The sequence below is a fragment of the Typopeltis vanoorti genome, chromosome 14, assembly GCF_054136105.1.
Source record: "Typopeltis vanoorti isolate ZY-2024b chromosome 14, IOZ_Tvanoo_1.0, whole genome shotgun sequence".
In the NCBI taxonomy this organism is placed as follows: domain Eukaryota; kingdom Metazoa; phylum Arthropoda; class Arachnida; order Uropygi; family Thelyphonidae; genus Typopeltis; species Typopeltis vanoorti.
Window position 1 is genome coordinate 36,877,873 of NC_143562.1, and position 14,092 is coordinate 36,891,964.

At 34.0% G+C, this 14,092-nt stretch overlaps 1 protein-coding gene across 2 annotated transcripts in view; it reads right to left on the reverse strand.

The window, feature by feature from the left end:
- The window catches only part of LOC150099370 (uncharacterized), a 462,639-nt gene that overhangs the window by 76,177 nt on the left and 372,370 nt on the right, over positions 1 to 14,092 (reverse strand). For both annotated transcript variants that reach the window (XM_090403434.1, XM_090403433.1), the window contains exon 30: positions 3,121 to 3,264. In XM_090403434.1, coding sequence (XP_090259560.1) covers positions 3,121 to 3,264 — 144 coding nt within the window. The remainder of the gene's footprint in view (positions 1 to 3,120; positions 3,265 to 14,092) is intronic.

Here is a 14,092-nt window from a genome sequence, read left to right on the forward strand (position 1 = left end):
TATAACAAAGATCTGTATTTAAGTTTTGTCGATCTGGAAAAGGCATATGACAAGGTGCCAAGAGAGAAGCTATTCAATACGCTGCAGTTATATGGTGTCAATGGGGCATTATATCAAGCAATACTTAGTCTTTATTTGAGTTGTAAGTCAGCAGTTAGAATTGAGGAAGTACAGGAAGATGGTTTAATGTTAAATCTGGTGTGAGACAAGGATGTACATTATCCCCTCTGTTATTCATTATCTATATGGATCACATTATGAAGAAAGTGGTATTTAACCTGACATCAAAATTGGAGATGTTAATGTCAGCTCTTTGCTTTATGCGGATGATGTTATACTTCTAAATAAATCTGATACAAGTCTGCAAGATTCTCTGACTAAATTGAATAGCTGTTGTAATAGATATGGTATGAAGGTCAGCAATAAAAAGACAAAGACAATGAAAATAGGCAGAATCATTGAAAATGTCAACTGTGTTGTGAATGGAGAACCTGTGGAACAAGTAAAACATTTCAGCTATGTAGGCACGATTTTTACTGAAGATGGTAAATTAAACATAGAAATAGACAACAGAATCAGCAAAGCTGGTATGGTGGGAAGTCAACTGAATAAATTCATATGGAATAAGAGAGAAATCAGTCGGAACACTAAATTAGCTGTGTACAAGACAGTGTTCAAACCAGTTTTAACTTATAGATCTGAGAGCTGGGTCAGAAGTAAAACACTTGACCAAAGACTAGAGACCACAGATATGAGAGTCCTGAGAAAGATTATAGGCATCAATGGCAATATCATATTAAAAATGAGGATATTAGGAAAGAACTTGACTTTGTCAGCATCCAGGAATGCGTTAGCAGAGCTAATCTTAGGTGGTATGGTCACTTAAACAGAATGGGCGAGGAAAGATTAGCAAAACAAGTGTTCTCTGACAGGTTGGCAGCAAAACGACCCAGAGGAAGACCAAGATATAGGTGGATTGATACGGTACAAAATGCTTTAGACGATAGAAATATAAGATCTGATAATGTTGGAGTCTTGACAAGTAACAGACTGATTTGGAGGAAAATTGTAGATAGGAAATTAATAATGATGTAATTTTTTTCATGTAGTACTATCATATCCTGTACACCCCTTGAGGGTACATGGCAGGAATTTGATGATGATGATGGTTTTAATATACGATCTCCTGAAGCATTGCTGCAAAAATAACAGAGTTACACAATCCTTAGCTGCTTTAAAGCCACCAACATTTTTTTTGTGATTTCGCTATATAAGTTCTGCTTGGCATTTGTCTACATTCTATAGCATAGAGTAATCCTTGATATTTAAAACATTGAGGGGGGAGTTCCACAAAATTCAAGTTTAACTATATATGTACTGTACTAGGAAATGGTAATTAAAATGGAAATACTCTTTTTAACAGAATTGAATTCAACTGAAATTTTAAAATTAAGCGCTATTTTAACCATGTTAAATCAAAATATCCAGTGTAAAAATAGAATTGATTTTTGTTATTTTGAAATCATGTAAAAAAAAAAAAAGGCAAAAAGAGAATTAGCTGTATATGCCTTGCAGGAGGATCTCAATAAACTATGTGAGTGGGCAAGTGAGTGGAGGTATCAGTTTAATGTTGCAAATGAAAGCTCCTGAAATTTGATAGGCAAGGTTGAGATGTAGAGTATGCAATTAATGAGGAAATTTTGAAGGAGGTGGAAGAGATGAGAGATCTGGGACTGATGGTGGACAGACTTAAAATTTAGAGGTCACTTTACTAAAATTGGATTATGCCAATAATATAGAAGACACTATCAAACAGAAGCAAAGAGATTATGGTTCCCTTCTATAAGTCCTTGATTAGGCTACAATGTGGACTACTGTGTGCAGATTTATTCACCTGGGATGAGAAACTAATGGAGAAGATAAAATAAATTAAAGATACCAAGAAATTATATACTTGGTTTAATCCTTACCCAGTGTAAGCAAACAAATTTTGTGCCCGAAGTATTTTCAGGACTGGGGTAACTCGTATATAGAAGCTAATGACTTCACATCACTTGCCTTCGTATCCCATAATGCAAAGCACATATCCTTGCAGACATGTATAATGCTACATTATGGGAAGGGTCACTACCCAGACCAGTTTCAACCTTTATTGGGGTCTCATCAGTGGGAGCTGACCCAGAGGTGATACTAAGGTAAGTGATGTGAAGTCATTATCCTCTATATAAAAGTTGTCCTAGTGCTGAAAATACTTCAGGTGCAAACTTTGTTTGCTTACAATTGGATAAAGGATTAAACCAAGTATATAATTTCTTGGCATCTTTAATTAAAAGATTCCTCTTATGTCATGGATGGGAAATGAATCCAGGTGTTTCTGACCAAAGGGCTCAGTCTATACAGACTGAGAGCTATGGAGGATTGGTGAGTGGAATGCACTGATTGAAAGTGTGGTGAGTGCAGAAACTGTAAATGGGTTTAAGGTACAAAAAGACATGATCTTTTTGTATGAGAGGGTACGGACTTCCTGCGATGAGTCCTTTGATTCCATGTGAGGTTAACTATTAATAATAATAATAATAAACTTAAGAAATGCACAGCACTTAATTAGAGAGCTATAGAAACAATTCAAATTGTAAGTGAAAAGGAACTAATGTTCTAACAAGGCACCCTCCAAAGGGCAAATAAAAAATGAAATAAATTCAGAAAAATTAGGCTAATAGTCCATATAAAAAGTTGTTTATATCTGACTTTTCATCAGTTACAGTTTGAACTCTTTCTACAACTAATTAAGTGCTAAGTGTTTATCATTTGCAATTTGTGCTCTGAAGAATACTAGTTGGAAATCCAGATCTGGTGTTGTTTATACCATGAAGCACTAATATGAATAACAACCAACCTAGCCTATCTATATACAATGTTTTGGAGCTTAAAAAGCAAAATAAAATTTTTCGAGTGATCTGTTTTGACTGCTTTATTTTATTTTTTTTTTTTTTAGATAAATTCAAGGTAAAATTTACTTTGCATTTCAGGTAAAAAAAAAAGTTAAATTCTCAAAACAATTAATTCCATTTAAAATTTATTCTGGAATTGTAACAGAAAATTTCCAAATAAAATACTTACCATTAACTGACTCTTTGTACAAAGAAAGCTATTCTGAATATCTACAGGCTTTTCTGTCTGAATATTTTCCCTGTCATCACTGAAATCGAATTTTTTGTCTACTTTATCATTAAACCTTAGTGTTTTATTCAACTGATGATATGACTAAGAGGAAAAAAAAAGATGAAGCATTATTTTATTCAGAGTGGTTTGTGGTAGCTGAAGCTAAAAATATTGCATATAAAATACAAGATTATAATATAAGAGAAACTCTACTGTGTGCACCTTACTTCATGCAGTTGGAAAAAAGAGAAAAGACAGTCTCTTCAACATTCTACCTAACAGAAATGCAAAATTATGTATTGGTTTCTGTGTCAAATATTAATATTAATGATTATTAGTGGAAAAGTATGAAATTAGTTGAGGAAAATGTCCAGAAGTAATTGGAGGAGAGCCTTCTAAGAGAAAGCTGATTAGAATCAAAGTATCTCAGGGTTCACTTTTAGGGCTCTTGTTATTTAATAATATTATTAAACAGGCATCTCCATGGAGTCAGAAGACCTCATTGTAGGAGATAGATTTATTTACATACTAGCCATCATTCACACAATACCTATCATACTTTTCATTAAACTCATTCACTGATGAAGAATCAGCCTCTGACAACCCAATTCTACCCACTCACCATCCTCCATGCAAAAAACCTAGTCATAATATCCTTATAACCATACTCTTATACAATTTCCACTGGTGCCCTCTTCTCTCCCTTTTTGTCATGTACTGAAAAAAAGGTCTTCAGTGTTAATCCAATAAATTCCCTTTTAATAACATAAATGCTTCTATCATGTCATCTCTTTTTTGTCTGACAGATAATTTTTTAAGTCTACAGATCATCAATCTATTCGCATATAGAGCATTCCACAGACCTGCCACAATCTTTGTCACTTACCTTTGGATCTTCTCTACAACTTCTTCATCACCACAGAATCTGGGAGCCCACATGTTGCATTTTTAAAGCCGTGTCTTATATTAGGGGACAATAACAATTAATCTCTCTATCAATGCTTGTTAGTGTGTTCTTCACAACCATGTAATTTGATGTGTTATTTTGCTTACCTTCAGAATATTATTATCTGAGACTTCCAGGGAGTCAAGGACTCATCGAGGGAGCTATTAATCACCTAAACCAGCTGTCATACCTTCTCTTAAATTCATTCACACGAGATGCACTCACTACCCCTAAAATCAAAGTATTCCACTCATTCACTGCTCTGTGAAAGAAAAACCTAGCTCTTACCCCTTTCTTGACTGTGAACAAACTTAACTTCCATGGATGCCTCCATGTTCTCTCCCCACCTTCCATATAATGAAAAATTTCAGACAAACAATATCCTATCACAACCATTCAAAAGTTTATAGACCTCTATCATATCACCCCTCATTCTCCTGTTAACCAGAGTCTGCAATCCACATACTTGCAACCTGTCCTCATAATCTAAATCCCATAATCCAGATATAATCTTTGTAACTCTTCTTTGCACCCTTTCCATAGCTTCTTTATCCTCTTGAAATCTGGGAGACCAAATCTGTGCACGATAATCAAGATGTGTTCTTATCAAAACCTTATAAAGAGGCAAAATGACCTCTTTATCCTTAGATATCAAGGTTTGCTTCAACATCACAATTATCCTCTGAATTGTATTTGCAACTTTTGCTACATGACCTTTGAACTTCAAATTCCTATCCACCAATATGCCAAGATCCCTTGCCTTCTCAGTTTCTTATAGCATAATCCAGCTAATATAATATGCTGCTGGAAATTTCATCATGTCAACGTGTATAAGTTTACACTTACTAACATAAAACTGATAGACATTTTTGTTTGCCCAAATTTTCTGCCTATTAAAATAATTTTGTAAGTGCTGAATATCAATAGCATCCCTGCTTGACCTGCCTATCTCCGCATCATCAGCAAATTGCACATCTGATATTAGACGCTGTCTGATGTCATTAATGTAGAGACTGAACCCTGAGGTACACCACTGGTCACCTTAAATCTGGCAGATTCACACCCACTGTATACCACTTTTTTGATATCTGTCTGTTAACCATTGCCTTATCAAGAGATTATATTCCAATTCCATATTCTCCAGTTTATGCATCAGCCTTTCGTGTGGTATACTATCCAATGCCTTAGCAAAATCCAACATTATGACATCCAGTCCCTTTATCCAACTTGGCCATAACATTGTTATAAAATATGAGCAAATTGATAAAACATGACCTTCATTTAGTAAACCCATGCTGCTCCTTGCAGAGTATAGCTTGTTCTTCTACCCATTTCTGTATGCGAGTTCTTACCAAATTCTCTAAAATCTTCACTACCACACCAGAGATACTGATAGATCAGTAGTTAGACACATCAGTTTTTGCACCACCCTTGTACAATTGAACTATCATACATTCCTTCCACTCCTGTGGTATCATTCCTGAGCTGAGACTCAAGTTATACAGATATGTGAAAGGCCTAGCCAATTCAGCTGAACATTCCTTTAAGCAAACAGGCTGGTATTCCATCTGCCCCTATTCACAAATTCTTATCCAGGTTATGCAAGATCTCTTCAACCTCATTTTTATGAACCTCTAACTCTTCATCCAATGTAGCAGTAGTACTGTACACCTGGTTGATATATCTTAGCAAAGTGAGCACTCATTAATTGAACAATCTAATCAGCTTCTGACACTAGAGTACCATCTGTATTCAATAAAGTTATTCCTTCACATTCATTCTTTCTTTTGCTTGCAACATAACGATAAAATTCTTTTGGATTCCCTTTAGCTTGCATGGCCAATTTCTTTTCATACTCCAATTTAGCTTTCTGCACAATACCTCATTATTTTTCTGGCTAGAGCTTTATATATTTTTCATAATTCCTCTCACTCTTATTCCCATCATATCATTTCCACATCACCTTCTTCTTGTGGATCCCTTGCTTAATAAGGTTGCACATCCATTTCACTCCCAACTTATTTATTCTTCAAACACTAGGGATACATTCAAACACTGCCTTATTTAAGCAATTTTTCAAAGATTCCCATGCATTGCTGCCATTTTTCCCATTCAGTAACTGATACCATGGGACCAAAGATAGTATTCTCCTAAGATCATAATTTCCAGCTTTGTAGTTCAACATGTAATCTGTTCTAATCGAAGTATGAATACAATTAGATACTTCTCAAAAAAGTACAGCATGATCACTGTCACCAACTGATGGCAAAATAGCCATATTCTTAACAGAGACTCCTTCTGAACAAATCCAACACTCTTTAACATTGAGTTCCTTCTTTCACAGGCTGCTTGAGAAAGTTGTCTCACAACAATTAAATAAAATTCCTCTTCTTTCTGATGAGATTTCTCATCTACCCAATCAATGTTTGGAAAATTAAAGTCACTCATAATGATTACTTGTTTGGTACCCATAAGACTAAATTGGCACTGCATTTCTTCAAGAAATTATAATGTGATGTGTGAAGTCATACCACCTTTACCATGTGTTGCCTTGGTCCTGAAAATACTTCAGGGGCAAACTTTGTTTGCTTATACTTGGATAAAGGATTAAACCGAGTATATAATTTCTTGGTATCTTTAATTTATAGTATAACCAAGAGGAAAAACTTTCAACAACTATCTCTAATCCAGAGTATTTTAATAATAAGGTGTGATGCCTTTTGGCAACTCATATATGAAAATATGACTTCTGCATTACTTCAACATTGGTATCACCTCTGAGTTTGTCTCCCACTGATGAGACCTCAATAAAGATCAAAACCGGTCTGAGTAGTGACCCTTCCCATAATGGATAGTATTATACATGTCCACAAGGAGATGTGCTTTGCATTATGGGATACTAAGGCAAGTGATGTGTAGTCATACCACCTTTATCACGAGTTGTCCCAGTCTTGAAAATACTTCAGGCCCAAACTTTGTTTGCTTACACTTTGATAAAGGATTAAACCAAGTAAATAATTTCTTGGTATCTTTAATTTATAGTTCCTTCTCATCTGATTTTTCCATCAGTGCCAGTCTGAGATCAAAACCGGTCTGAGTAGTGACCCTTCCCATAATGGATAGTATTATACATGTCCACAAGGAGATGTGCTTTGCATTATGGGATACTAAGGCAAGTGATGTGTAGTCATACCACCTTTATCACGAGTTGTCCCAGTCTTGAAAATACTTCAGGCCCAAACTTTGTTTGCTTACACTTTGATAAAGGATTAAACCAAGTAAATAATTTCTTGGTATCTTTAATTTATAGTTCCTTCTCATCTGATTTTTCCATCAGTGCCAGGATATCCCTCAAGAATGTGCTTTCACCTACACTCTTCCTCCTATACATCAGCAATCTTCTCTAACATCTTATTCATAGGATGTTAGAGAAGATCATTCATCTTCTTTATTTACAAAACTTTGAAGTACTCAGATAACTCGAGCTTTAAGTTCTTCTATGGAAAATGCCTTAAACACTGACCTGGCCATTTTCAAGTGGGGTAAAGATAAATTTAGTAAATTTTACTACTACCAGAGCATCCTGTCTTATTTTCTGAAGAAAGGTCATACCTCACTCTCACCCTCACTTTTGCTATAAAATTGAAGAAGACAATCTAGTTTATCCATAAACAAATTATGTCCAAAGCTTTTCAGGATCCAAAAACCTTTTTTTTTCTTTTTTTTTTTTGTTCTAAACAATACTTTTCTGTTCAATTCCTTACACTTTATAAATCTGAAATCTGCCCAACCTTGGAATACTGTTCTTACATTTAGGGTAGCCTTCAGAAATCCTTTATCTGAATGTTCAATATTCAGACTTGAGTTATTCACATAACAGATACCCCCCCCCCCCCCCACCTCCAATCACTTTCCCACAGATGTTATGTTTCTGGATTATATCTTTTCTCTGGATATTTTCACAGACACACTGCTCTACTGAACTGCCCACCATCATTCCTCCAATCATAGTTACATATATAAATATGTAACTATGTACATATATAAATATATATACAAGTAAAATATTTTACTTTTCAAGTAAAATATTTATACTATGTATAAATATTTTACTCGTAAAATAATGATAAATTCCTTTGAGTCATCTTTAACTTGCAGAGCAAGTTTCTTTTAATATGCAGACTTAGCTTTCTGCACAAAAGTTGTGACTCTTCTGGCCTGCTGCTTGTAATCATCCTCATGCACACAGTATTCCTTCCACATCATCCTTTTCTTATGAATCTCTTGCTTGATAAGATTGCACATCCATTTTACTCATACCCTATTTATTCTTCAAACTCTTGGGATACATTCTAATATTGCACCATTTAAATAGTTTTTAAATGTTTCTCATGCACTGTCAATATTCTTCCCATCCAGCAACTGATACCATTGCAGTGAACTCAGTATACTCCTCAGTTGGCCATAATTTCCTGCTTTGTAGTTCAGCATGTAAGCTTTCCTGAATGGAACATTCATAAACTTAGCCAAGTTTATGAATGATCACCAACCAGAGGAGGAATAGTTATATCTTTAATTGAAACACCCTCTGACACTGTAATTAAATCTAACACTCTATGACCTTGAGTTCCTTCTGTCACATGCTGCCTCACAACAGCTCAATAAATTCAGTTTCATTCTTCTCATCAGATTTTACTGCTACCCAATCAATGTTTGGATAATTAAAGTCCGTGATTATGATTACTTTTTCCACGTTCATCATCTTTATTTGGCGATGCATTTCTTCATCACTAGCAACTGATCCAACAGGCCTATAACAACACCCCCCACTATGTATTTAATCTTGTTAGACTCCACCTCACACCAGATGGCTTCAAACTCACAGCCACATGAAAAAATTTTACTACTATTGCAGTCATAGGTCTCAACTCAAACTGGATTCAAGTCATCTGATACCATTATAATTACTGTTTTAATAACAAGATTGTTAATCTCTACTTACTATTCTAGCACCACATCAGCATCAGTTATACAGAGAGAGACTCAATTTCCATTACACAATCATTCACAATTTCGCTATTGACCAGAGTTCTCTTGCTTTAACTACACTCCTTGTTTTCTCTTAAAATATTTCCCTTAATATAATAAAAAATATTAATTTAACTAAAATTAAAAGAGTACCTTAAATCTACTTATTCCACTTTAAAAGTTTGCTCTCTATACATATGAAAGAAGAAAGTTCAGAAAAAAAAAAAAAAAAATATTTAACCACAAAAAAAAAAAAAAAAAAGCCAGGGAACAGATTTAGAGGAAGATCAAGGTGAAAGAGTTGATGCAGTTAGGACAGCCTTAAACAGAATGGATGATTAAATTAGAGATGTAGCAAATAATAAAATATTGACACAAACAGTAACAAGGTCTTAAATGGATTGGACTGTTATAATATCCTGTATATCAAATGAATACACATTTCAGATGACAATGACCATTTTTTATTATGATCTGTAATGACAGAACAGCAATTCTAAATCTGTTACATAAAATTAATAGTGGCACTACAATCATAAATAAAATATATGTAACGCTCTATTGTCTAAAAAAATGTCAATTTATGTTAGTACTTGCACAATTTTTTAGCGTGAATATAACGTTTAATATTTAAGTACAGTGCTAACTTCTTATTTATGACAAAAGCAAAAGATATGTGAAAATGTGAAGCAAAATACTGCACAATAAAATAATATGCAATTGTGATGATATAATGATAATAAAATTATATCACTGTATCATCAGATTTAAGGTTTTATATATATATATATATATATATATATATATATACAAGTAACCCTCGTATAACGTGGTACTTATACAACGCGGTTTCAAATTAAGGCGGTCTACAAATTGTAATATCCCTTGTTCAACGTAGTTTACAATTTCTAGTAACCCTTTATTTATTTTTTTTTTTTTCATATTTTTCACCACGAGACTTAAAAATCAAATTTTATCTTCGTTAAATTTGTGTCTGCCAATATAGTGCAAGTAGTTATAAGTATCAAATTTAGTTTTATTGTATCACTGAATAAGGTACTGTACAGAGGCTTTTGAAGTCTGTCATTCTCAACAAATAGTGCAATTAGAGACAGATGGAATAAAAACGGTGCTAACTAATAAATCACATGTCCCATCTCACAGAAACTATGCTGTATAGACTTAAGCAAAACTATATGATTCACAGTATCTAACTAAAAATTATTGTCCAATTTTTCAATTATGAAATAAGTGTTTTTTTATTGCATTTGAAATTCTCGATGTCATTATGACAGATCACAAAGGCTAACTTAAAATAAAAGACTACCAAGAATTGAAACATGCCATATAATGAATGTGTGAGTTCGTCTGTCAAGAAGCAATAAAATTCAACCAAGGGTTGAAACGTTTGTGTGAGTTGAGCCAGTCAGTAATGAGAAATTCCACTGGAATGATAAATGACACCCCGTTGTGAATGTGTTAAAACTAATAGTGAATGTTGTTATGACAGTTTCAGATGTTATGAAATTCAATTGAAGAGAATTAGCATTTCAACTCAACACTTGTCGGTTGCTTTTGTCTTTGGGTCGGCGATCTTTTGTTAATACCGCACTAATCATATGCACGTCTTTATAGCTACTGTCTTGTGTAAAATAAAATTCAGCTTGTACGTATTGTAACAATGAAAAAAAAAATTGAATAATTTATAAGCGTATAAAAGGAAATCACCTGTAAATCATTGATATGCCAGCAAAATTCTCAGACGTGCCACCTCTGGCACGAGTACCATAGGTTTGCCATCTAGGGTTTACTGTATAAAGTGTTTATTGTTGAAAATTGTCTTTGTTTTCTGCCAGGAAAGTGCATTTAAAATCATAAGTGTGTTATTCTCAAGCTGAGCAGTTTCTTTTCTAGTGAGTTACATACATATGTAATGCTTTTTTTTTTTAATGTAAAAGTTTATTTTTATTGTAATGGCCACTAAAACTGCAACGAAAAGGAAAAAACCAACATTGAAGAGGAAATTCATTTCTCTCGAAGAAAAAATTAAAATCTTGGATAGGTTGAAAATTGGAGAAAAACCAGGAGTTGTTGCAAAGGACTCTGAATTTAAATGAATCAACAATTCGAACAATCAAACAAAATGAACATAAAATCCGAGAAAGTGTTATTGCTGGGTCAACGGTAAGTGCAAAGTGTGTTTCTCGTGTTCGCGATATTCTAATAGAAAAAATGGAGAAATCTCTAATAATTTGGATAGAAGATTGCACTCAAAAGAAAATTCCTTTGGATGGATATCTTATTAAGCAAAAAGCTGTCAATGTTTATAAACTAAAAGAACTTGATCAAGATTCTTCAGAAGAAATCTCTCAGCATGGATTTTGTGCCAGTAAGGGTTGGTTCGAAAACTTTAAAAAGCGGTTTTCTTTGTATAATCTTAAAATCCAGGAAGAATCAGCAGACGTTGAAGCTGCCCGGAAATACCCAGTAGAACTTTTAAAAAATCGTTAATTGTTAAAATCAAACCGCATTGAACACCTGCAGACCAGGTGTTCAATGCGGATGAATCTGGGTTATATTGGAAAAAAATGCCAAAACGAACCTATATTTTGAAAAATAAAAGATCAGCTCCTAGATTCAAAGTTTCCAAAGATAGAATTACTCTAGGGTTTTCTAGTGATGCATCAGGTGATTACATGACAAAACCAATGTTTATTAACCAATCCGCAAATCCTCGTGCGATGAAGGGGCTTGACAAGGCCACCCTACCTGTTTATTGGCGGCAAACAAAAAGGCATGGGTTACAGCTAGCATGTTTGAAAATTGGTTTTTCAAGTGTTTTGTACCTGATGTAGAAAGTTACAAAAAGAAAAAGAATATGGACTTCAAAATTCTACTAATTTTAGATAATGCACCAGGCCACCCAACAAATTTAATTTCCAAGGCTCAAGCATGGAAAGAGTTTTCAATATTGAATTGTGTAAAAATTATTTCTCTGTCCATTGAGGAATTACAACCCTCTACGCTGAATGCTTGCTGGAAAAAAATATGACTTGAAGCCATAATGGAACATTACGGCTTCAAGGAGGTACGAAATGGAAAATTTCGTACCCCCAGTGGATGCCGAGCTACGTCGTATAATAAACGTCGCAGACATTTTTGGTAGAGAGGGCTTTTGCGATATGGTTGAAAACGAAATTAGTGAATTAATTGATGGAGAAACAGGTTTAAATGAGGAGGAACTGGTACAATTAATAGATGGCATCGAACCAAATGGCAGGGAAAGTTCTGTCGAATATTCTGATTGTGATGAATCCGTACAGTTTGAAGTTTAAAGAAATTAGCAGAAGGATTGGACTTGGCAAGAAAGTTAGGAAGTTATTTTACGGATAATGATTCCTCAATGGAGCGCTCGGGAAAATTCAAGGGACAATTGGATATTTGTTCAGAGCCATATTATGAACTCAATAAAAATATTGCGGCATAGTGGAAAGCAAAGTCTTATTACTGACTTCTTGATGACTAAACCAGCCAAAATATGCAATGAGAATTATACAATGATGTCCAAGAGATTTCAAAAGGTGACGATCTCCGGCCACTTAAGGAACATCTACAAAATTATTTCTGAAGACAGTGATGACAATTAAAATGAGAACTTTATTTTATTGTGTCTAAAAAATTTATGCATGATGTGCAATGAAATTTATGTACAATTTGTAATTTTTATAATTTTTTACTACGTATTTGTCTGATAGTTTATGTTTTCTTAACTTACATGAATTACCTGCATTAAATAAAAATATTGTTTTTGTTGGATAATGTCATTGTTGTTTATATAATTAAAAAAAAAATGATTTCTGAACCTAACCCTACTTTTTCTATGTGATCTAAGTCTTGTATAAAGCGATTTATATAACACGGCATTTCTATGGAACCTAACAGCCGCGTTATACGAGGGTTACCTATATATGTAAACAAGAACTAAACTTAATATATTTAATGTAAATTGATTATATTTTTATTATCAAGAATACATGTACATACATGCATAGTTTCAACATGAAACCTTTTTAAAGATAGTTACAGGAACTATAACGAGGCTAATAAGATAAATCTAATAGGATATCAAAGTACATCCCATCATTTTACCAGGTAGTGAATACTTTGCTGAAAAAAATCCTCAAGCTGCTGTTAAACTAACAGTGTCAACCAGCTGACTTGATGTCAGCTGGTTGACACTGTTATCTTTGCTTCCCAAGGACTTCCAAGATTTCCAGATATGGAAGATGCATAGAGGAAAGGTCTGACATCCTCCATACAATTCAACACTTATTAACTCATTTGATAAATCTTTTCCCAGACAATGTGAGGCCATACTGTCATGGCCCTAGATGCTAATTCCTCATGTGTATCAAATCCTCAGATGCATTCAATGATTTCATTATAAGGTGCAGCATGGATGAAAACTAATGTTTTTTAAAAACCATCAGTACTAGTTTCTAAATTAATGACTTTAAAAGATAGAGAAACTCAAAGATCCACAGTGGTAGTAAAAATATCTTGTGACTGCCCAATACTTAGCTAAAAGTCATACCTGGTTTAACTGACTGCACCAAATGTTGCAGGGATAATACAATATGCTGCTGACTTTTCTGTTATCCAGCAAGCAGGCAAGGTAACAGATATTTGTCAAATGTTAGGGGATGTCAGAATAGTCCCCATTGCCAGTAAGGACTTGTACATCTGTGTAACTTATATCTTTGGTAATTTTAAACAGGAGCTCAATTCAGGACCTTTCCAAATAAGTAGACCAGAGTCTGGTAATTCAACAAGATGTGTGTCTCAATGCTCACAATGGTTTAAATATAAATAAATCAGATATAGCTCCTGCAACTACTCTTGAACAGGTTTCTATCGAACATCCTTACAGCCATAATAATTTACATGAAGTTGAAA